The sequence below is a fragment of the Corvus cornix genome, chromosome 7, assembly GCF_000738735.6.
Source record: "Corvus cornix cornix isolate S_Up_H32 chromosome 7, ASM73873v5, whole genome shotgun sequence".
Lineage (NCBI taxonomy): Eukaryota > Metazoa > Chordata > Aves > Passeriformes > Corvidae > Corvus > Corvus cornix.
Window position 1 is genome coordinate 26,812,649 of NC_046337.1, and position 23,220 is coordinate 26,835,868.

A 23,220-nucleotide genomic window follows, 5' to 3' on the forward strand; every position below is an offset into this window, starting at 1 on the left:
ATTCCTGGCACAACAGCAAGGTAGCCACCTGGAAACAGCTCCTCATCCACTCCCCAGCATAATTAGGTCACAACAAAAATCAGCATCAATTGACCTTAACACACAGCATTACAGACCACAGCAACACAAGAGCTGTTCTACTCGAGATTTCTGCCCTGGGGCTGACAGCCTTTGAAACAGGGATAGCTGGAGGCATAAAACATTTTCAGCATCTCAGCTTAACCAGTTACACTCATGTTAACAGGCCACGCCCTAACAAGCTTTAGACACCATCTCTGAGTATACTGAGGATGTCTTCAACACAGAGCTAAGAGAACAGAAACATCTAGACTGGATGAAGCTTGGAAACAAAACCAGGTTGGAAACTACCATCCCCATCCGTACTGGGCTTCCCAGCTAATACAGCCAAGATTGCTGACCAAACTGCTCTCACCACTGCTGGCTAAGGGGTGAGTCTGTCTGTCCTCCTGGAGCACAAGCAGAGTCAGGGACCCTTGACAATTTGAGGAACTTAGTTACTGTCCAGGGGCTTCTGATACCAACTGGTGCAACCCTGGACTGTAACCTTCATTCTAAGAAGACGCTCCTGCCCTTGGCTGGAAGTACTCCTGTAGCTAATTCTGTTTCCTCTATGGGCAGGAGAAAGAATCAGAATAGCAGCAGTGTAAAGGCTTTTGCCAGTTCTTCAGCAAAGACCAACTTTGAAGGATTTAAAAGGATTAAGTAGACAAGCTCCAGTTAAACTTAATGAACATACGCGAAAAGTAATTGTTTGATATACTTAATGTCAGTATGGAAATCTCATGGGGGTTAAAAATGGGGGAAGGATGCTACCTTGCAGCCACACTAATGAAAAGGAGGCACTTAGGTTTCACTTTGACAGCTCAGCCTCAGCTTCCCCATTCACCCAAATACTCAGAATGGAGCCTGGTTTTAACACCGTTCTCAAAGCACTCCATCTACAAAGATTTCCTGCAGATATGGTTAAAACCATAACAAAAATTTTTTAAATCGCTACTTTGGCACTAGGTCTAAAAAGGTCAGTATAACTACACCTTGCATATCAATAAACTACTTGAGAGTATTTCAGCTAAGTACGAAAACTGGAAGACTAATCTATAACCCAAAACGGTAGAGAAAAAGCACACTTTGATAGCCCAAATGGATAGATATGCACACACATGGACACACTAAAAGAGAACCAATTTTGTTTACCGTACATCTCTGGCCCTGACATTCATTAGTATTTCTGTGCTAACTCAAAAGCCATTAATTTCTCTGAAACCCACACTAATCCCTTTGTAGTGCAGATAATGGACAGCCATTCTAGAGTCATCTTCCCTTTCTATTAGTCCAATCAGGGAGGCAGCGCTTCTGCAGCTCCAACTGCAATCTCTCTCGCTTCCATCAAGTACAGATGACAGTTCAAGCTTCTCCATAATAAGACAACTCATAACCTTCCCCCAGTCACCCCTCCTTCATCTGCACACAGATTTGCTTGTCCTTTGTTGAGTTAGAGAAAGGCTATCTCTCTCCCTGTCTTTCACAGAGGCACTCCCCTCTCCCTCCTTCACCCCACTCCTTCCCTTCAAGCCCTGTGAAATTGGCTCCAGTGGCTCTCGCTCTAACTGGGACAGAACCAGCAGCCACCTTGATTAACATTCAAATGCCTCGTATTGTTTAGGTCAGGGCAATAGATGCTGGCAGAGACAGGCTGAATCCATATGCTACACATACACACACACCTTACGGCTCTGCTCCTTCATCTCCTCCATGAGCAGTGTGCCAGATAATATCTTCTTACTCAGAGAGCAAATGGCACCATCTCTCTATCCACCTTCCAAACCGAAACTGCATCTCTTTTCCTCCTTATGGACACAGGCAGAGTAAATTGAAGAAGAGCAAAAAAAGTAAATAATCACAGTAAATGGCCCACATCTGAGCCACCTGGAGTTATAATTTCAAGGAAAGAGGTGGAAGAAGGCAGAGGAAAACAAAGAGAGACTCAGCAGCTGGGGACAGAATAATTATCTTCCTCAGCACCTCTCCTCTCCCTTGGGAACTTCCCGCTTGTCCCAGGTAGGAACCCAGCACACAGCACTGAAAGCAGGACAGCCTAGCACCCACCTACCACTCGTCACACTTGGGGGCAGCTGGTGCAACCAGCATCCCTGGAGAGAGAGGCCAAATGTTATATCCGCATGTCCAAAAGATACACGCTCAACTGACTGTAATTGCATCTCAGTTGGCATGGCAGGAAAACTTACTCTTTTTCCACCAAACGTTTCTGACAACAGTCATTCCAAGTAACTTGGAAAAGAGCAGAAGCAGAGATGCCTAGTTTGTGAGGAGTTTGCATCTTGAGGGGCACTCCTCTCTGAATTCTCTAATGCTTAGTAAGTGATGAGTGTAAGTTACAGAGTTTTTGTCAATAGTTTTCCTCTCTCATTTTTACAAAACTGAGCATTTTTACAAAACATGTTTGGGACCTAAAATGCTCTCAAATTGGGTTGGGCTAGTCACCTTGGCAGGATTTGCTTGATCGGGACAAACTGTGCCTCAGATCCACAATGTCCACTATCTTCCTACTTAAAAATACAGTCTTTTTCTTCCCACCTGTTTTCCCACCTGGCTCTGCAGATACATATCTTTCGGTTTGTCACTGTGCACGTGCTCAACACAGTGACAGCTCTAGTGCTCCCCAAGCTCACAGGCACAGCAGGCAAACCAAACAGCTACCTGAAAAAAGTACTATAGCACCCACACTGCCAGGAGTGGTGGTGTTTGAAAGATAACATCCACACGACTATCAAACCATGCTGTGTTTAAAACACTGTGTTTCAAAAATCCAAGCCAGCCTTCACCATATATTACAGAAGAAGTATTCTCTCTTTTTTTGCCAGGCCACATGCCCAGAAATACAAGAGCCTGCCTTGAGTTTGCTTACAACTTCTGTCTTTGCTAGCTCTGCTTCCCACTTGTGTCTCATAGCACAAACAGGGTTTATTTCTAGCACATAAGCCATTTTACCAGCAGGCCCAAGAAGATACTGCCCCAAAAGGCACAGCTTCTTTTCAGCTCCTTTTCTTTCTCAGCACATGGAAAGGATCCAGTGTCATTTTACTTGTATTAGTGGTGGAATTGGCAGTGCTGGGTTAACAGTTGGAGCAGATAATCTTAAAGGTCTATTCAAATCTAAATGATTCTATGATTCTATAAAAAAGCAAGCAGGAGGAACAGATAAGCTCATAGTATTGAGGATACTATGAAGGTAAGGAAAAAAAAAGTGAAGAGTTCATCTATGCAGTAACTGAGACAGCTTCGGAGGACTGGGAGACCTCTGCAGGCTCCAGAGGGAAGTCCTTTGCCGCACTGACGACCAACAGGAGTTGCTGAAGGTCCTCTCAGTATCTCATTGCATTCATTTAATTTGGATTAAAACCCTGAAAAGGGATGTCTCCTAAGGCTGCAGCCATTATGACCCCTTCAACCACTGCAGCAGGTTTTATCCAACCTCAAAATACATTCTTCCATCTTTTCTGAAGAATAATTAGTAGTCACAGATACACACATCTGCAAAACCTAGTACTTTCCTTTTTGCGCTTCTCTTTTCAGCTCAGCTCACAGTAGCAGCAAACTCTTTGTGAGGCTCTCTTGTAAACACAGAGGGAAGAAATAGCATGGCTACCTTGTAAAACCTGCAGAGCAGCTGAGCAGAACAGGTAAAGGAAACAGGTAAAAAAAGTGTATTTTCAGAGTACAGAAGCTCTCCTTCCTCAAAGAAGGTACCCCTACCTTCAAACATTCCATACAGAAAGGCTCTTGGAGGGCACACAGCAAGCACTGACAACCTCGAGAAGTGGGTCCATGGGAATTTCATATCACAGAATCACAGCTTAAGCTTAAAACACTATTAGGGACATGTAAGGACGTTCAATGGCTACATTTTAATGGAGTTTCTGTGGGCACATGAAGTTGTTACACATCAAGTCCAACCCAGGAGATGTTCAGGATACAGCTGACAAAAACTAAGAGCTCTGTCTCCAGACCTGTGGATGCACTTCTATTCTGCGTCCTTTCCATAGAAAGGATATAGAACAGAGACCCCACTCTACAAGAAGCAATATATCTCCCTAAACAAACATAATAGCAGGTATACTTGCTTTTGTCAACCAAGAACACCCTTCTCTGGGATATAGCAACTATGTCACAATATAACACAATAACCTACATGTTTGTACCTATATATACACTTATACATACTTACATGTTATATGTATTTATACACGCACACATCTCCCCAAACACACTTAGGCACCTGCTTTTCACGTTTCAATATAGCTGACTTACCTGGAAAAGCCAACACAAAAAGTTCGTTTTAAGCCTTATCAGGCCACCTACTCATAACTGGAGTCAATCCACCATATGCATACATGCACGCTTTCACAATCCCTTGATTTTCAGTTAAGCCCTGCCTTTATTTAGATTATAAAAATCTTTGTGGCACTAGCTGCTTTTCTTCTTCGTAAGTGCCCAGTCCACTTCTGGCATCTACAAAATAAATCACAGGGATGGAGACACTGGGTCAGTGTTTCCAAAGCCCTGAGCACAACTTCTTCCAGTGCAGTGCTTAGGAAAGGAAAAGTAAGAAGTATCACTTGCTGAAACACCGCTTCATATGGCTCACTGGAGATGCCTGCCCCCGTCTAATAACAACACTTTCTGTACCCCTCACAAAGCTGGCAGGGATGGCTCAATATTGACAAATTGAGTGCTTTAGTTTCTGTTGTTTATGGACTGAACAGTCAACATCACTTAAAGAGAGCAGAGATCTCAGGCCTTACAGTAAAGCTCTGTACACCCTCCTTTTAATGGCCGCTCTTTCACTTTATGAGAACTGCTTTTGTTTAGATTTGCCATTCTTCCAATAACTTCAGCATTCAAAGCTTTTTTTAAGTTTGGGAAAATCAATCAAGGAAATGATCAGAAATACACAGCAAATGAATTTTTTTTTCTTGAGTCAAACTGAACAAGATAGAAGCAAAAAGTAAAACAAGCTCAGTTTTTTAAACCGTAACAGAAATCAAGTTTAAAAAATGATCCTTAGGCAGGCAAACACACAGAGCCACATCAAAGACAACACAGCCATACTGATTTTTCTCCTTTTAAGAGTTACCTCACAGTTGGGTTTTGGGTGGTATTTTTGTGGGTTTTAACATCCAGCTCCTCTTTCAAGACAAATATTAAAACCAAACAGGAAACTCCTCACATAAACAGAAACAAAGCACCAGCACAAACCTGTGTTTCCTTGGATGTCCTCTCCCTTGGTTAATGCCAGGTAGGAGAGCAGAGCACAGTTATTGTCCTGACCAGGTGCAGGTGGCTGCTGCAGGGAGGTGCCTGTGAAGACCACTCCCCAGTTTACATGGCTGATATCAGAGCGTGACCTGTTGTGTCCTGGTTTGAACATGGAGGCTTCCTCATTCTGCACCAGGATGTCATTCACTGAGCGAGGCCTATCTCTCCGCCGCTGGCAGATCTTGAAGATATTAAAAGCCGTGGTCTCCCCTTCCCCTGCCCAAGCAAGGTTATCAGCAGCTGTTCTCCTCTGTGCTGTGAGTTGGTCTTTACCAGGGAACGCTGTCTGAGCTTTGGTTTCCAAGAGGCCATTTTTGCAGTGATCCCAGATGAGGCTACTTTTGGCTAAGGAGGCGACGTTCCTCAGGTTCCTGCTCTCTGTTATCTGATCAAATACCTCGTGCCCAACCAGTTCAGGGACCTCCTGTACACCATACACCTCAGAGGGCTGCACAATCTTTTCAAGCTTAGTATCAAAACTATTGAAAAAGTCTTCAGTCACTTCCAAGGCAGGGCTAATGTCATCCACTTCAAGAGCCTCCATATCCTTTGCTGCTGTGGGCTCAAGGCGTTGCGAAGTGTTAAGAAGATACCACATCAATATTGAGAGAAAGACCTGCTTCACATCAGTCCTTGGCACACCATGAACTTAGATGTGGTGGGCAAATACAGTCACCAACCCCAAACCATAGTGGTAGGAAGTAACCAACTCAATTTGTCTTCAGAGGGAAGACCTAACACCCACTGAACAAGTGGGCTATGTTCCCTGTAAAAAACAAGCTCATAGTGATGAAGAGTACCTGTAAAGAAACACAAAACATCACATCAGTTAAGAGTCTTCCCAGGTAAATATGTTTAATCCAATGACTCCTTTCACAGTCATAGCCCCTTCATTCAATTTTGTCCTTCAACTGGCACCAATATTATCTTGTATGCAGAAACCCTTTGTGGTTTCTGTTGCACACTCTGTATGAACTCTGTGTGTAATCACTTTTTGAACTGAAAGCTGCAGAGAGCAGGATGGGGCACCAGATGACAGGAAACCAAAGTGATTTATCAACCAAGTTTTAGAAAGCTGCACTGAGAGGTAGCCACCTAAGGAATGCTTCACACAGTTTCCCTTAGGGCTCTAAGAAAAAGTTGATAAACTACAGGGTCGCAAAATAGGCCAACCAGCCTCAAATAGTTTGTCTTTTTGTCCTAGATTGCTTGAACTCCCAATTTTATGGAGACCAGCATGAGTTTTACAGCGGCTTCTTTGCCTACTCGTCTGCATGAACAGAACTGTGACATTTATCAATTAAACCAGTGCTACAAGGCTGCTGCACAGAACTGCATATAGTTTCTTTCCAGAATATCACCGTGAACCTAAGTGAAGCCATGTAGCAACCTAAGCCCCAGAGAAACAGTGCATCCTACCAGCAAAACAAAATACACTATATCCTGCACCGTCTCAAATCCGCAGATCTTTACTTCCAAACTCTTGATTAACTAGTCAAAACATAAGACAAGCAAAGAGATTTAAGGCTGGAACTACTGAGAGCTGTATTCATCACCTGAGCTTACACCTGTAAGGAGGAAAGGAGGAGAGTTTCTATTCCCTGTGGTGCAGTAAGGGGGTGTCCCATTGCTGACTTCTGTCACACCAAGTTTGCTGCCATACAGCTTCTCACTCTTGAAGCTCCATCCACAGTGCTGCCATGCTGAAAGGAAATGCATGGTAGGTATGTTTAAATTGGGGTAACCTGTCAAATGAACCCTGCAAGTTCTTGGGACCTGGAGACTGGGCATTTGTACTGGCAGGAGAACAGCCCTCACGTCTCCTAAAACAAATCACAGTACCCAGAGCCTGTACATGCAGAACAGCTTAAAGTCAGAGTTTTGAACACATCAGCTCAAGTCCCAGAAGCAGCAAAGCTGCATTAGCTCAGAACTCTGCCTAGATTAATACACCCTAAACAAAATTAATTAGCCTAGGCTGGGCTGATAATTAGCAGCTCATTAGCTTGTAAGTGCTGCCGAAGTGCTACCAGGACCCATGAAGATTTACACTTAGCAGGAAAAAACATCTATTAAACAGCATCAAAACCAGATAATACTTCTATTTAAGGTGGCTTTTTTTTAATCCAGAACAGTCTATTAGCCTAAGTTCCATTAGGAAAGCTGCTTAAATAGGCACCCTTTACTATAGCAAGCCAAAGGGAGAGAGGAAGGTGGCCAGCAGCACTCCAAGAAGGGGGCACAGAATTCTGTAGCACAAACCAATCCCCTCCACAATCCCCCAGTGGCGTCCTCTCACCCCTGCTTCCATCGTAGCCAGCCATGACACAGTTGTGCTCAAAAGCAGCAGTTCACCCTCCCTCCTAACAGATCTGCAGTTCAGACTATGATCTCCACAAAGACACTCCAACTAAGTAACTTTCGAAAGCAATAACTAATCACATACACAACTCTGGAACATCGAGCCTTTACACTGAGATCTTTCTCCCCCTATCTCTTTGCAAGGATTCACTTTGCTAGTCTCATAGTGAACCAGGGTAGGATCAGCTTCAACAAGTGAACATAGAGTAAGACACTGAAGGTAGAGACAAAACCACAACCAGAGGGCTGAACAAAACAGACCTGGAGTTATTTCAAATCAGAACAGTATGGGAGCAGACTCTTTGCAAAGCTGTGCAACTGTGCCAGTTGACAGTAGTGGGAAATTAAGTCATCCTGGGCACATCTGCATTGTCAGCTTATGCAGCATGGAGTTTACTCCTGAAGCTCATTCCTGCCAGCAGCCCCAAAACAGTGTTCTGCTCCCTGGTACCACAGAGCTTGGGAGCTCAACGAACAGCCTAAGGGACATAATTTGGTGCAACCTGTCCACTTACTTTACGTCCTTCTGTGGCATATTTTTAAAGCAAGAATGGTATTTTGAAGTTGCAAACTGCAACAGGCATTCACTTGAACAAAACTAGCACTAACATAACCATAGGCCTGCAGTGAAGGCTACAGCCTGGTCCATTTGAAGATGCTACCTCATAGGGATGGGCAGAGAATGCAGCCTTACACTCCCTCACACAACTGGAGTGGCAATCACTCCAGAAGAGAGTGACACGCCACTGCAGCATTCTAGTGACAGCAGACACAATGTTGCTCTGTTCTTTAAGTCACTAGAAAAGGTGGAAAGCAAGGGATAAAAATTGACACTTACATTTAACAAGTTCATTTTTAAATGCCGGAGGCTTCAAGTGGCTGAATGTTTCTCTGGATCCTGTGAGACTGGAGCTATCCAGTGCCACGCAGCCGAGTGTGGTGATGCCAAACTACAAACTGACCTCATATCCAGTAGGGTGCTGAATCACACAGTCATGACAAGATGACAGGCCCCCCCTGTATCACATGGTTCACAAACTGCAGCATTCATACCTTCCAAACTAGTCTGTTTGCCCTGCTCAATAAAGACATGAAAGGTGACGTCAGTGGTGGCAGGCTCATCCTTTCCTACACCAACAGAGTTGTGCCAGTAATTCCCACTAGCACTGGGATCCTGCAATCACGTATCCTTCATAAACACAATTAGGCACTTTCTGACAGTGGCACTCAACAAAAATTTAATTCAAATGTCTGCATGGATTTGGTGCCAAGTGAAAGCAAACTCTGACATGGCAGCAAAAAGTTTCATCAGAATCTCCTCCAGGAGGGAAAGCAGTGAAAATCACTTCCTTCATGTGAAGGGTAAAAAAGGCAAACAATGGCATAACTTAAACTCCTTTTAAGTTACTATAAAATGTATTGCCTTATGTATTGTTTCTTGAGACACCTTAAATTTTCCAAAGACATTCAGTCTAAGGCAGTGAATATGAGAGGAAGAAAGAAGCATCAGCCCAAACTATTAAAGACTGATGTAGCTATGGGCAACTATAAACATGGATCTCTGCTCATCCAGGCCCCTGGGAACCAGTCTTACTGAAAAAAGGATAAAGGAACATGCTGCATTGTACTCAGCAAAAACTGCTGGATACAGGAATTGCAGCAGCTGAAAAACAGTTTTCTGTATATCTGCCCAGCATGAACAAGCAGCAGTCAGATAATTAATGTGCATTTGGAACATGAGTAGTCTTTACTATTACAAGTTTATAGTGGCCCCATTACTCACATGGCTGAGGTAAACAGCAAGGATTACTAGTCATAGCACATAAGACACTGAAGTTCAGTTTAGTAAAGATTACCTCCCTTGGAGAAGCCACATGGACTTAACTTAGGTGACAGCACAGTCTGACAGCAGAGAAAAATCATGTATGACAAATGCCAAGGAACATACACTGGAAGAGATCATTTAACTTCCTGATACATCTTCTGGATCCTCATGGGTCATGGAAAATATCCAAGCATTGCATGGCAAAATTTAAACAGCATAGAAAATGCAAGGGCAGAAAGTAAATCTCGCAGGTGGTATGTACCACCACAACAGGCACCCACAATCAATGATGTTCATGAGAAAATGCATAAGTTATAGGAGCTCTCAGTCAGTAAAAGGTAGCAAAAGACAGGTAATATATAAAGTCCCTCAAGTCTCATTGATTCTTAATGACTCTTGGGCTCAAATTCCTGGCAAAGATTTGGGTTTCTGAGAATTTTATCTCAAGGGCACAAGAGGAGTTTTACAAGCTACCTGTATGCAAATAGAGAGCAGGGGTCCCTCAGACACTGAGGAGCTTGCCCTATCCCCTTCTCAATGCACTGGAACCTGCTGCAGGAACCAGCTCTGCGTAATCTCACACCACATTACAACTGTGGGCTGAAACTCCAAGGCCAAGAAGGAAAACAGAAGTTGGGTAATAATTGAGTAGCAGAGCAAATTCAAGGCGCCTCAGGGACTTTCATTTGTCTTATGCTGCAGGCCTGGACCACTACAGTCCAGTTTATGGGCTGCAACAAACCTGAACAACAGGTCATTTGAAGAAGAGGTGGATCCACTCTCTGTTTGAATACAATCCACTGGGGCTGGAGCAGCTAAGCACCAACTGAGCTTTTCTACCTGTCAGTCTGAGCAACCTCAGACTGCAACCTGAATGTCTTCCTGTGGTACCTCACACAATCACAACCTACAGGTTTTGCTGCTACAAGGATTTCTGATCTGCTTTGTGGGTCACATCAGACAAGTATTGCCCTGAATCTAAACAGGACACACTTAGTGACAATCCTTGAAAACCAGGCTCTGCTGTGCAGAATCCCTGAAAAAAGCTATGAAGCTGATGACTTACGTGCTCCCTAACAGTTAAGAAGTTGAGCTGTATTTGTCAGGTGGGCACACCTGAGTGGGCAGAAGAGAGAAAAAGGATGCACAGATGGCCGTCACACACACAGCCTTTACCACTGCCTGTGCAGGTCTGCACATCACTGGCACGGAGTGCTTGCACAAGGAGCTGAAGAGCTGACAGTGACAGGTATTGTGGAGTGCCCGCTTTCCAGCACCACCCTGCTGCAACTAGACAACAGCTGATGCCTTCTTTATTTGCAGTATAGCAAGGCTGACCCAGCAAACACTCTCCATCTTGTTCTGCCCAGAAGCTCTTTCAAAGCATGATGGCACCTTGGTCTCTCCCAGGCAGAGCCCCCTCTCCCTCAGCTGTACAGAAGCACAGTATCATAGCTGCTGTGGATGAAGCCTCAGCATACAGCATCCCCAGTCAGAACTGTTGCACTGTGTGCCATCCACATGTAATCAAAGAGCAGTCCTGGTTCAAAATGCTTCCACTCCAAGTGGTTATGAACCCCAGGCAATGCAATAGCCAGTTCTCTGAGCAGCAGCTGAAGGCTGCACTCCTGCTTGCCTGTCACACTCATCTTGGAGAGGCAACCGATAAGGAGGAATTTCACAAGGGACAACCGTACAGAGTGAGCATCAGCTGGGACTCTGTCCCTGTGCAAGCTATCACATTCTCCTGGATCCTGGCTGTATTTGTTCCCATGGCACAAGGAAAGCCTTTTCCCAAGTGATTCCAAAACCCCAGATGACCTACTGCTGTTTACATCAAGTGAGACAGAGCACACAAGCTCGTTAGATTCACCATTTCAATGGCTGGAGGAAATTTACAGTGCCTCGCAAAGAAGAGAAAACTACAGGAAACTCCTCATATACAGGGGATCACAGTTTCAAAAGGTTGCCATATGATAGTCAATGGTTGGTTCAACATCACCTGGTCAATTGTCCTTAGATCACATTTTTAAAGCCCCTCTCCAAAGGCCTCTTTCCCCAACAGACAAACCGAGAAAGTCATAGATTAAATTTTTCAGACTATCCCAACTTTAAAGTGTCTCACAAAAATACCTTTTGACTGATATTCCTGCACAAACCCACTGGCAATATTCAGGAAAAACTCACAAAAACTGGAGAAAGAGACTTCCTGGTCAGGAATGCTTGGCTACAGGTGAAGGGTGGGTAGCTGAATGTAAGCATAACTATCTCCATGTTGCAAACCCCCGTTTGCCTAAGGATGACATTAACTACCAACACTTATCAATGAAGAAGAGCTCTCACATCCTGTCTGCTAGACCCAGGGAGAGGCAAACAGCAGGAACAGCTACAATTAACTTGGAGCCTAATTACAGTCAAGCTGGAAGATAGTGGTGATGTCTTCTACTCTACAGAAAACAAAACAAAAAAGAAACCGAACTTCCTTCAGTTCATCAACTGCAAGAAGATGAACTGAAGAAAGAAGTGAAAACAGGCAGGAAGAAGAAAGCCATGTTCTCTGAGGAGAAGCAAACCCTTAGCAAGGACACACGAGTCTGGCTCTGTGAAGCACAGATTTTTCCCGGCTGCTGATCTCACCCAGTGCCTCTAACAAGGAAGCTCCCCAGGCATCCTCCCCGTGTGGAGAACTAACATATCACAGCTCCAGAGCAGCTCATCCAGTGATGAGCCACAGCAATGCACAATAAACAGTGCTTACAGGATACATTGTCTTTAATTTTAACTGCCATTCGGAAACAGTGATTAAAACACAAAAAACACTAAGCTGCAAAGAGCACAAGAGCCTGCACCAGAACAAAGCAGGGCCGGAGGCTGAGGAGCACCCAGGAGTGGCGGAAGACAGACAACCAGAAGGATTTCTTTTCCAGAAACCGACTGCTGGACAGCTCTCCCAAGATTTTTATCACTGACTCATTTGCCTTGCAGCCATCTGACACACATCCCGCCTGGCTGTGGAGCACCACCAAGTAATGAAGGGCTGTATCACTTCCTGGGGATGAGTAACCATTTAAAATCTCAGCAGCTGGACTGGGATGAAGGATGAAGGACCTTTAGCATGGAAAGGAAGAAAAAGCCAAGCAGACCGACCACAGGGGAGTAGCTGGTGGTGACACACAGCCCAGGCTGCAGCCAGCCAAACCCATCAGCACGTGGGCACTTTCTTAAATCACATCAGACTGAAATCCAGACCACCCCGCTCTGCATGCTGCCTGGTGGCTGCCCAACCTCACAAAATCCACAGGGACAAAAAGAACAAAGCAGTGTAGTGATTTGGCCTGAGACATGGATCTGTGGTCTTAAACACACATGAACCCTCAAATAACAACCCAAGAGAGGGAATGATTTCTGTGCTTATACTCCAGTTTTGTCCAAAGTTGTATAACTTGGATTTTACATGCTGTCCTTGTCTATTCGAACACTGCCTGTTCTGCCAAGGCACACAGAAACCACAGAACACCTCCTGAATTCAGCACAGAGTACAGAAATTGTCAGGGAACAGGGTATCCAAGAGGAGCAATACAAACTCTTCCAGTACAAGACAAAACATGATTAAACTAGACAAGCAGGAAACAACAAACGACATGACTCAGTCTAATACTTCTAATTGTATCTGCCTCTATGGAGCAGTTTGGCTCCTGCTAGGATGTGGAGCAACTTTGTACATGTCAGGTGAAATAAAACTTTTCTTTAAAAAAACCCAAAACATTTCCATTTAATGCTAACTGAAATTTTATAAGTACCTCCTCACTCCACATTTCCTAGGACTAGGTTGAAGAGGAAAGACAGTCAGTCCTTAAATACTTTTTCTTTTTTTAAAGTTCAGAAAGTAAGACTTTTCAGTTTGCCATTGTTGAGCTGTGAACAGAAGTAAAAAGCACAGCTGGAAATAACAGCTTGCATTGCCCCAGAGGCCCAAAAGAAGGTAAGAAACACGGCATCTCCCACAAGAACACAAGAGACCGTTTCTTCCCTGAGATCCTGGCACAGCAGTAAGAAAATACACTTGACATCCAAATCTGTACTGCACACAGCTTTCTAAGTAACCCAGATCTGCAACTGGAGCTAACTCCTCTCTCCAGCTGCAGTACCCTAAGAATCAGCTGGGACAGTACAAGCCATTCTACAGTGAGACCTGGATTTCCCATAACTGTTAGTGGCTGCATGCTGACATTGATGGAAATACAGTGCTTAATAACAACCTCATTTCAGACCTCGAACTAAGCTCTTCTCTTGTTTTTCAAACAGCCAGGACCACAGTGGTTTGTCACATAAATTGGCAGAAGGAAAAGAAGCAATGATCCAAATCATTCTCAAGTTCGGTCCAAGTGCTCAGGTCCTGGCAGCCCTGCCACAACAGCTGACCCTGAGGGATGGCTGCAACCACAGGTACCACTACAGAGTTGTGTGACTACTCAGCACAAGTGCTTGCTCTGTTCTAAACTGAACTACGTCTTCATTACAGAAAATCATAGCAGAAGCCCTGTAGAAACGTCAAGGCTTCTGATGATACTGAAATGCTAACACATAACCTGACTTCAGTCTGATAAGGTCCTGACAGAATGATGTATCTAGCTACTATAGACTGATAAGAACTTTCATTCCACTATACAGTGCTCTGTTTCACATTTTAGATTTCTGATTTAAGTCCCAAATTTAATTCTTTAATTTTGGATAAATAAGATGTAAAAGTGGCAAGATGAAAACTACTGTTGCTTAAAGTGCATGGGCATTGGACCCACTAAGATTCAGAGGCTTATTCTTACACATTGCAACTTTTTGAAGTCACTTAGCATGGTATGCAATGCTGAAAATGAGATTTGCCTATAAAACTTTGTGGGATGACGGCTATTTGTGCATATTTGCAGAACAGATCAGGAGAAAGTCATGATGCCCTACACAAATGTACAGTCGAGTTTCTTCCCTTATCTTACCTCACACTGCCAGTGACCCTAGCACTTCTGCTGATGCTCCAGCTAGCATACATTCATTCCCACATAACAGAGACTCTTGTCAGGCCTGTTTGATTCCAGAAGGTATAATTCCACTGTCTGTGTCTTGGTGCCTGCTTCTTAAAAGAAGCAATTTTACTGTAAGGTAAGAAGACCACGGCATTATGTCATACTCCGGGCTATTAAAATAGAGAGGGATGTCAGCACCCTGTGCCTACACATACTGGAGTCTGACTCGGGGAGCACCCAAATTCCTGCTGAGACCGTGAGCCGGGTGAGGAAAACAAAAGCACGGAGCCTTTTTATGCAGAGGTGAACGTGTCCTTCAGACGGGCACATGACTACAGGCGTGTTTGTGCTATAAATGCAAACGCGGCCGCGCCCGGGCCCTTGCACACAGCCCCGTACGCTCGGGCGGGCAGGCAGCGCGGCGAAGGCTGCGGGAAGCCCGGCCCGGCCGCCCGCCCCGGACGGGCTGGGGAGCCTCGCAGCCCCCTCCGGCCCCGCCCCGCCCGCGGACCGAAGGGAGGATTTATTTACCTGCCGCCCGGGCCGCGCTGTGCCCGTGCTCCGGGAGGGGCCCGCGCTGGCCCGGCCCGGCGCCGAGCGCGCCCCTCCTGCCGCCGCGTCCTGCCGCAAAGCCGTCCCGGCCGCCGCGGGAAACGGCTCCGCCGCACCAAGGTTCCTGCCGCCGCCAGCGCCGCGCCCGCGGAGCGCCGCGCCCGCGGAGCCCCGGCCGAGCCGCCTCGGCCCGCCGGCCTCGCACCAGCCCTCGGAACCGCAGCAGTGCGGCTCGGCGGCCGCCGCCCGTCCCGGCAACCCACCGGTCTCACTTCCCTTAAAAACACAGCAATAGAAAAACCACAGCTTTTCCTGTATAAACATCAAGGGTAAAGTTGCACCTTTCCAAGTTTAAAGCAGCCGAGATTCTCAGGGGGCTGGCACTTGACTACAGGAGAGATGGGAAATGCAAAATCCTAACCGGATTTTAACAGTCCCAAGTGCAAGCTCACTTACCTAGGCGTGAAGGCTGTAGGAGCAGCGTGGTGCATGAATTCATATCGCCACAGGGCAGCAAAAGGATCTCTAGCAGAACCTGTAACCCAAGGAAAACAAAAGAGTTACAAGACAATTACAAATGGCTTATTTCAGGTAGCATGGCAACCCACCCGGCAATACTGGTCCTGTAAAAATAACCTCACGGCAAGAAATAGCCACGTCCGGATTAGGGATGCACCTGAATTCTGACGTGCCCTGTTCGCAGACCACCTCTGAGTAGCACCACGCACGTGTCAAAACTCACGGGCATGGTGGTGTCTCGCTGGCTGCGCCCCAGGGGAGTCGGTGGTGCTGTGCTGAGCAGCAGAGATCAGGTTAGTGCTGAAGTGGAACTACATGAAGATGTGGTGCTGAATTGATTCCATAAAGAGGATTCACAATCCACTGCAAAAGGCAAGTGTTTGGACAGCTTCCACCAGTAGTTTTTCATCTCCTTACACATCGACCATTTAGTGTATACTGCAAAATGTAACCGGCACAATTAAGGAAGTTGTATTTATATAGATTATCTCACTTCACTGACAGCAGGGATAAATGAGAGCCTTTGGCACAAAAAATACCAGTTAATCTGGCTGAAAATTAATTGATCTTTGCCTTCAAGAATAACATATTACTAGACCACCATACATTCCAAGTCCTGCTCCGAAAGATGAATGGCTTCTTCACTGGGTAACAGTCAAGGATTGATCTTTTTATTCAATTCAGCTGTATGCACCAAGATCCTACAAAGGACAAGGCAGTATCATTACGTGCCACGTTATTTATCACCAGACAGCCTTTTCTCAAATGGTACTTAGACATTTATCTCTTGGGCTCCTCAGAAGGAAAGAGAATCTCAAGGACTCATGTGTCTGACAGTGTTTCAGAACTTTGCCTCTCTTTCAGTTACAAACTGAAAGTTTCCCTTTGAGGCCCAACCAAATCGTACACAGGGCAAGCTGGTCCATTACCTGTGGGGACACAGCAGTCAGGGGAGAAGAGCAGGCACGTAGTGTGTGCTGTATAAAAATCCATTTCTTCCTTTCTGATTCCTCTAGTCGATTTCTCTAGTAGAGACTTTTCTTCCTGCAGTCTGTATGCTAATGGAGAAAGGAAAAAAAAAACCAATTATCGACATTATCTTTCAAAGCTGCAGAATAATACTCTCAGTTCTAAAGAAGTAGGAACCTTTGAAATGTTTTTTGTTGTTATTACTATATATGTCTTTCAGAATGCAAGCTCCAGATTTTGCAATTTTCATTGTTTAAGCATATCACTGTCCCCCAACATGGAATCACAAGATGTTTCCAGTAAGGTATACTGGTTAAAGACATAGTGGTGGTTATCTATCAGAACCTTCCACATAACTTGACTTCCAGCTTTGTCCCCGTTACTCACTAACCATCAGCACATGGCTCAACACTGAACTGTGCATGGAGCCATATGGTGGTTACCTGTATGAGTAAAAGAATTGTACCTTATTTGTCAATGTGACAAAGACATAAAGGAACCCATCTTCCTGCTACTTGGAATGTGTCAAATGTCAGTTTTTCCTTAGTTTTAGATTATGATTCTGCAAGTCTAGAGAGATTTTAACACTGTGTTGAAAGAGGGGAAAAAATGGGTCTCTTTAGTAATACTAGAAACTTACTGTAGCTGCTTTCCTTGTGGGACAGTTTGCAGTGCTCCTTCAATCTGAACATCTTCCAGGAGTACTGCAGAATCATCTTTCAAAGACCAGATCATTGCACCATGTATTCCTAAGCTTGGCTCCTGTTGAAAAGAATCCAAACATCTTTCTCAAGCTGGGAAACTCCCAACAACCCTCTGGGCATATCCTTTGCTGGCATAATGTGGAAGAAGCAATGCCTATTTATTGTGGCCATTGACTGACTTTGACAGCTCATACCAGCTGAGCATTAGACCCACCCGTCTTCCACTGCCTCTGAAAAAGTGGCCTTTTTTCACACGTTTTAATTACTGACTCCCTACATAGAAGCTATTTCCTCAAAGAAAGGCCATTAACTGGAACGTTCAGCACAAGATGAAGCCTTTCTGATAATTGTTCCTTGAATTCATGTTTGTGAAAATAAGTATCATCAGATGATTAAATTAAACTCCACAGCCAGCCCGGCTATACACTATTTTCACTTATCATGCAGAAGGGGAGATCAAAGAGAAGGCTCAGGTAGAATTATCCCAACTCTTCCAAGTTTGGCTGATAGCTACCCACTGAACACACTAATTAGCTTCCTGCGTGGGGTGTGCAGCACAAAATTAACCCTCCCAAAATTGGGTGGTATAACCATTTTCATGCTCTGTAATCAACTGGATGCAGATGGATGAATATCTCATCTCTGTATAGTAAAGCAGCAGCGCTGCCTGATTCTGATTTTGGGGATTATTTGGCTTCCGTCCCCTTTGGAATTTTGTGTGGGCGCGACGAGAGCTGTCCCTGGGGAAGATGAGGAAAGGCTGGAGGCACTCCAGTCCTGCGGGGTTTCTGCCTCCCAGCTCTTCCCTTCCCTTCTGGCGAGCAGACATGCCCGTCTCTGCGATCCTGCAGTGAGTAGCAACACGGCTCTCACAAGCCCCCTGGCACGGGGGCTGCCCAAACAGGGAGATGGTTTCCGAGATGGAGTTTCGCCCAGCACTTGCCTGCTTTGCTTCCTTGGGCCCTGGAGGCCAGGAGAGGCGAAGCAGCGGGCAGAATAGTCTATTCCCACTGCGAGCCCGCTGTCCTCTCGTGAGCACACACACCCACACAACCAGAAAGCTCTGCTATTCTTCTGCTAATGGGATTGGCACCGCTTAAAGCAGTCTGCGAGGGTATTGTCTGCAACCACAGCAAGAGAAACATTATTCAAAGGCTATTCAGACCCCAAAAGAAGCGGCAGAGCAGAGTAATTATCGAAGACTCTCCATTAACGAGGGCATCTTTGCTCTTTGTCTGTGTTGGTTTAATAAGGGCCACTAATGGGGCCGGGGGAGGGGCGCACTAATGCTTCTAAACAAACCTCCTTCCCTTCCCCACCCCCGCACTGTGAGGAGAGCTGCCTTTATGGGCAATGACAGCCGGGCTGGGAGTTACCATATTGCAGAGTGACCTTCGGGAAAACTTAGTGTGAACCCAGCCGCATTCAGCCCCATCCCCACCGAGCCGCTTGGAGCATCGTTTGGGTAGCTGTTCTCTTTTTAGCCTTTCCGTATTTCCCGATGCTTGCCAGACCCTTTTGTACACCTTCTGCCCGACCTCCCTCATGTCATCTTGTGACCCTTCATGGCTAGACACGACGGCACTGAGTGGCAGTAATGAGGGACGACAGTGCAGATTAAGTTCTCGCAGCAAAACCTGGGGCTGCTGTCCATTATCCAGTAGCTGTGAGTGGGAGATGCTGCTGGGAAGGCAGGACTGGAGCAGCCTCCCCTTCCCACACTGCCAGAGAAGGCAGGCTGGGATTTAGCATGAGCCAGTGTCTCCTGCCTTCCGGCTGTGGGCAGTTCTCTGGTGATGAAGAGATGGACTGAGGCAAAAGCAAGCATGAACCTCTATCCTGACGTTCTTCAGAGCCGCTTGCATTAGCACGCAGCAAAATTTTTCTGAGGGCTCCTAAACTGCCTCCATCTTCAACCACCAGCTGTAAGGGGCCAATTTTTAAGGCCATATGCAATATTACAGGGTCAGATGCATGCTGGTCACTAAAACAATGAAATGGGGCCAAGAGGTCTCAGGAGGCCTCTGCAAAAGACCGCATTGAAAGAGGGAACTGTAATGGTACACACGGATACGAATGATAAACTATACAGCCTTTTCCAAGGTGTTGTGGATATACGGCTGAAAACTGCTAGACTCATTTTTAGCCAATGAGGAAGCTCAAGAACAATAAAAGGAAATTATTCTCCCAATATTTGGGAAGGTTTTTTACTGATGCCAAGCCATGGACACTGTGCTATTCTATCTCACCTTCAAATAGATGTTTGTACTGTACAACCAGTCCATGGACTGGAGAGACAAAGCAGTGCCTTTGTGCCTATACGTTTGCAGGGCACTAGTCTTGGGAACCTCACTGCTGAGCCTCTTTTGGTATGATCAATTATTTCATTTCATTCAGCTGAGGTATGGAATAACAAAATTCTCTGCATAGGCACCCACCCAGTCCTCTCCACTTAGGCAAATGTCCTGATACTAAAGGTTTATCACAAGCAGAGGAAGAAAGGTATGTGGAGACAGACTCCTCACTTCTTAAATCACATGACTCTTGTTTGAAGAAACTGCTTCCACAAAGGATTTTACCCTTGTTTCCTCAGGGCTTGGTAGTTTTGAAATTTTCATGATTTTGGCCTTTTCAACATTTCACCAGTAACTGCATCTCTTCTAACAAAAGAAACTTCTCAAAGGTGCTCCTCTGAACACCATCTCTATAGGATCAAAACACCTCAGAACAACCTTGCAGGTCAAAGAAAGAGCAATCACCCTTTACACACAGAGAGCTAAGCCTCAGTGAAATTAAATAAAACCTAAAATTCTTGCCAGAGCTATGAAGTTGATACAGTTCTTTCTCCAGAGTCTTATTGCAGTGTATCAAGATCACTGGTATTCCTTCTCCCTCTTTTGAGTCACACTTCAGGATCACACTCCTGATACAGAAAATCCATCCTGTTTTCAGCATTTCATTCTTTGTGTTAATCAGTTTCTGTTTATATTCTTTTTTTTTCTTCTTAAAAGAATAATCATTAAACATGCATAAAGCAATGTTTACTAGTAGCACAGGACCTGGCCTCTGGCATGGGTTTTGCTTTATAAGTGTCTTTAAAAGTCCTCCTTCGTTGCCACTAGCAGATAATACTGCCAGCTTTGTTGCAAATGAAGACAATATTTGAACAAAAACAAAGCAGCGACTCAGAAGGAAGAATTGAAATCTCATTTATATCCAAAGCAAGGGGAAATGAATAGAGAGGTGAAAAAAAAAGTTAGTTTATGGCTTGGAAGAAATGGATACCACAAAAAAAAGTAATTGCAGCATGTAAAGAAGGGATGGTCAAGGCAGAGAATTGTCATGAGAAAGGGGAGTTTTGAGACCCCACATGAAGGAAAGCTCAATGAGCAGCTTGTGCATGGCAGACTGAAATGAGATGGTCCTTTAGAAGGGAGGAGAGCTCACCGTATCCTATATCCCAGTGACAGAGATAGGATGGGCAATGAGAGACTGGTGGATCTAGTTCTTAGAACTTCAGCCAGACTAGGACAGCTGAAGGTGAGGCATCAGGTACAAAAGAGATGGAAACTCAGAAAGCAAGGTCTTGGAAGCAAAGCTTTGGTCTAAGAGCCACCATCTTGTCTGCAAGTCTTTGTCCAACTTACTCTCCTTCAGGTCTAGTTCCTGCAGTGAGCAGGGAATGACTACATCAGATCTCATCAAGCCAGTTCTATTTAGCCTTGCTCTTTACCACCTATAGTTTAGTACAGAGATATTCTCTCACCACCTTCCCCCTTTATTTATTTATTTTTATTATTATTAATTCTGCTAGCATTTGAAGCTAACAGACAATAAGTGGATTCATCCAAGTTGTTCTACTTCACTCTACTGTTGCTATCCTGTTACACTTTAAATAAACTAACTGGGATCTGATCTGAATCCTACTAAAACAATGAAAAGGCCTTCATTGGCTGTGTAGTTCTGGATTGTGCCTCGAATTGCATTTGATCTCATTTAATGTAGACTTGTGCCATTTATTCAATTGCACCTCTGTGTTGAAACCCAGGGGAAACTAGACTGGAGCAAGGAGGAGTAAAGTATACATTTCCAGAAAATCCTTTGTGTATGTTTGCAAGGAGAAAGACATATTATATGGGACAGGAAGCAGCTATTAATCTCTGCAAGTGCATCCTGGCTTAGTTCAATGCAACTTCCCTGCTTTGTCTTTGTATCCTTAGAGCTCTTCTTTCTCTACTAAACCGGTCTTGTTCTGCCAGCTTAGCAAAAACCTGTCCCTCTAATGCCCTCAACTGGTGTTTCCTGCACCTCCTTTTCATTCCTGCAGGCCATTCTCCTGGATAACAGGAGTGGTACAGAGAAGCACTCACTCAGCAACCTGGTAGACCAAGGGCCCACTAGAACAGGGGGGACAGTAGCAACCATGTGACATTTTTGCCTGTCCATGTAGCCCCATTTGGAAAGGTTTACAGGCAGGAATGCCAGATTAGGGTGGTGACTTTCTGCTGTTTCTCCTCTGGTATGCCATGGGCTTCCTGTGTGAGTTTAAGCAAGCAGCTTTAGTCTCCACCTCTCAATTTCCCTGTCCAGAAAGGGGAATGCTGCTGCAGGGATACATTTGAGAACACTTGAACTCTACACTGATAGAGACTGAGAAATCAATTTGCTCATTAAATCCTGTCCTGACCAGGAGGGGCTTCTGTATGCCTGCACCGTGTTTAGCCTCCCCACCTTAAGGGGCTATAGGCAGCCTTAAGAGATGCTGCTGAATGTTCAGTATCCTCATTTCCTGAGATGTCTTTTGCTCTGCTCTACCTATGAACTCTCCCTGCCTGCCTTTGCTCCAGGTCCATCTCTCTCCTTGTCCTGGTCCCACACAGTCCCTTGGCCTTTTGTGACCTGTTTTGGTGCAGTTCATGGTTTCTCCAGCTTCCCAGTCATAGGCATAGACCTTATTCTGATGTCAGGACATTGCTCACTTGCCCTGTGAGGTCTCTAATACAGCAGAGGAGTATCTATACCACGGGAGGCAGCTCAGTGCAGAGATTCCCCTATCCAGCACCAATCCTGCCAGCTTTGGGACTGGGAGGAACACTAACACCTCAGTGCTGTGTAACACTTCACTCACCTACCTGTGGGGCCCTGTGAGCAGCCATCCTGCACCAGAGCCTAGGCCAGTCCCTCTGCATGGCAGCACAACCGTGTGGAGCCTCCAGCCAATTCAGGGGTGTCTCACAAGACACTGCTTGCATTCAGTGTGGATATGGCCTATGTGAGCTCCTTGCTGGGATGCAAATGCTGTGGGAAGGAAATACTGAAACTGGAGTGAGATGAGTGAACAGATGTTATACAGCAATAACTTCCACCCCAATTCCCGTGGAAAGCCTTGACCCAGATCCCATCTAGAAGAAGTCTGAGATGCCAAAGCTTTCACAAATATAATCTGTTGACTCTACCTTGAAAAAGTCTATAACAATTGACTGCTTATAATTGTTGCTGCTAGAAAGTTGCTTTTATTTTCTCTTAAGAAGTTACAGACAGACCTTCAGTGTCTGCCTCTGCACTCCTCTACAGTGAGTCTTCATCTTAATGCTAATTTAATTAGCAAGTAGCAGAGCAGGGAACTCTGGCTGATGTTTTAGCCTTTCAGGTGCAGCTGCAGTTACATGGAAATTAGAAGTTAGAGCAGCCTCAGGGCTCTTTTTCTCTCTGTATGAGGACCAGAGCTCTTAAGACGATAAATGTGGCCCACAGGTATAATTTCCCCATAGCTACAACTGCTATACAAATACTATCCTGAGACCTAAAATCCTCTTTACTCCATCTACCCATCATGGTACTCATGTTCAAAGTACATCCAAGAATATGGTCAACCTCAATAGTGTGTGTTATAATAGTCTCGGCCTTTTTCATT

At 45.1% G+C, this 23,220-nt stretch overlaps 1 protein-coding gene across 5 annotated transcripts in view; it reads right to left on the reverse strand.

Moving 5' to 3' along the window:
• The window catches only part of PLEKHM3 (pleckstrin homology domain containing M3), an 85,041-nt gene extending 69,380 nt beyond the window's left edge, over positions 1-15,661 (reverse strand). Inside the window, exons 1-3 of one of the 5 annotated variants that reach the window (XM_019290565.2) lie at positions 8,558-8,761; positions 6,915-7,061; positions 5,299-6,158 (exon numbers count right to left, since the gene is read on the reverse strand). In XM_019290565.2, the coding sequence (XP_019146110.1) occupies positions 5,299-5,956 (658 nt within the window). In that variant the 5' untranslated portion in view covers positions 5,957-6,158; positions 6,915-7,061; positions 8,558-8,761. Of the gene's footprint in view, positions 1-5,298; positions 6,159-6,914; positions 7,075-8,557; positions 8,762-15,093; positions 15,179-15,570 lie in introns of those variants that run through there. The other 4 variants (XM_019290566.2, XM_039555103.1, XM_010406637.3 and 1 more) reach the window with 4 other exon arrangements.
• Between the last annotated feature and the right edge of the window lie 7,559 nt (positions 15,662-23,220).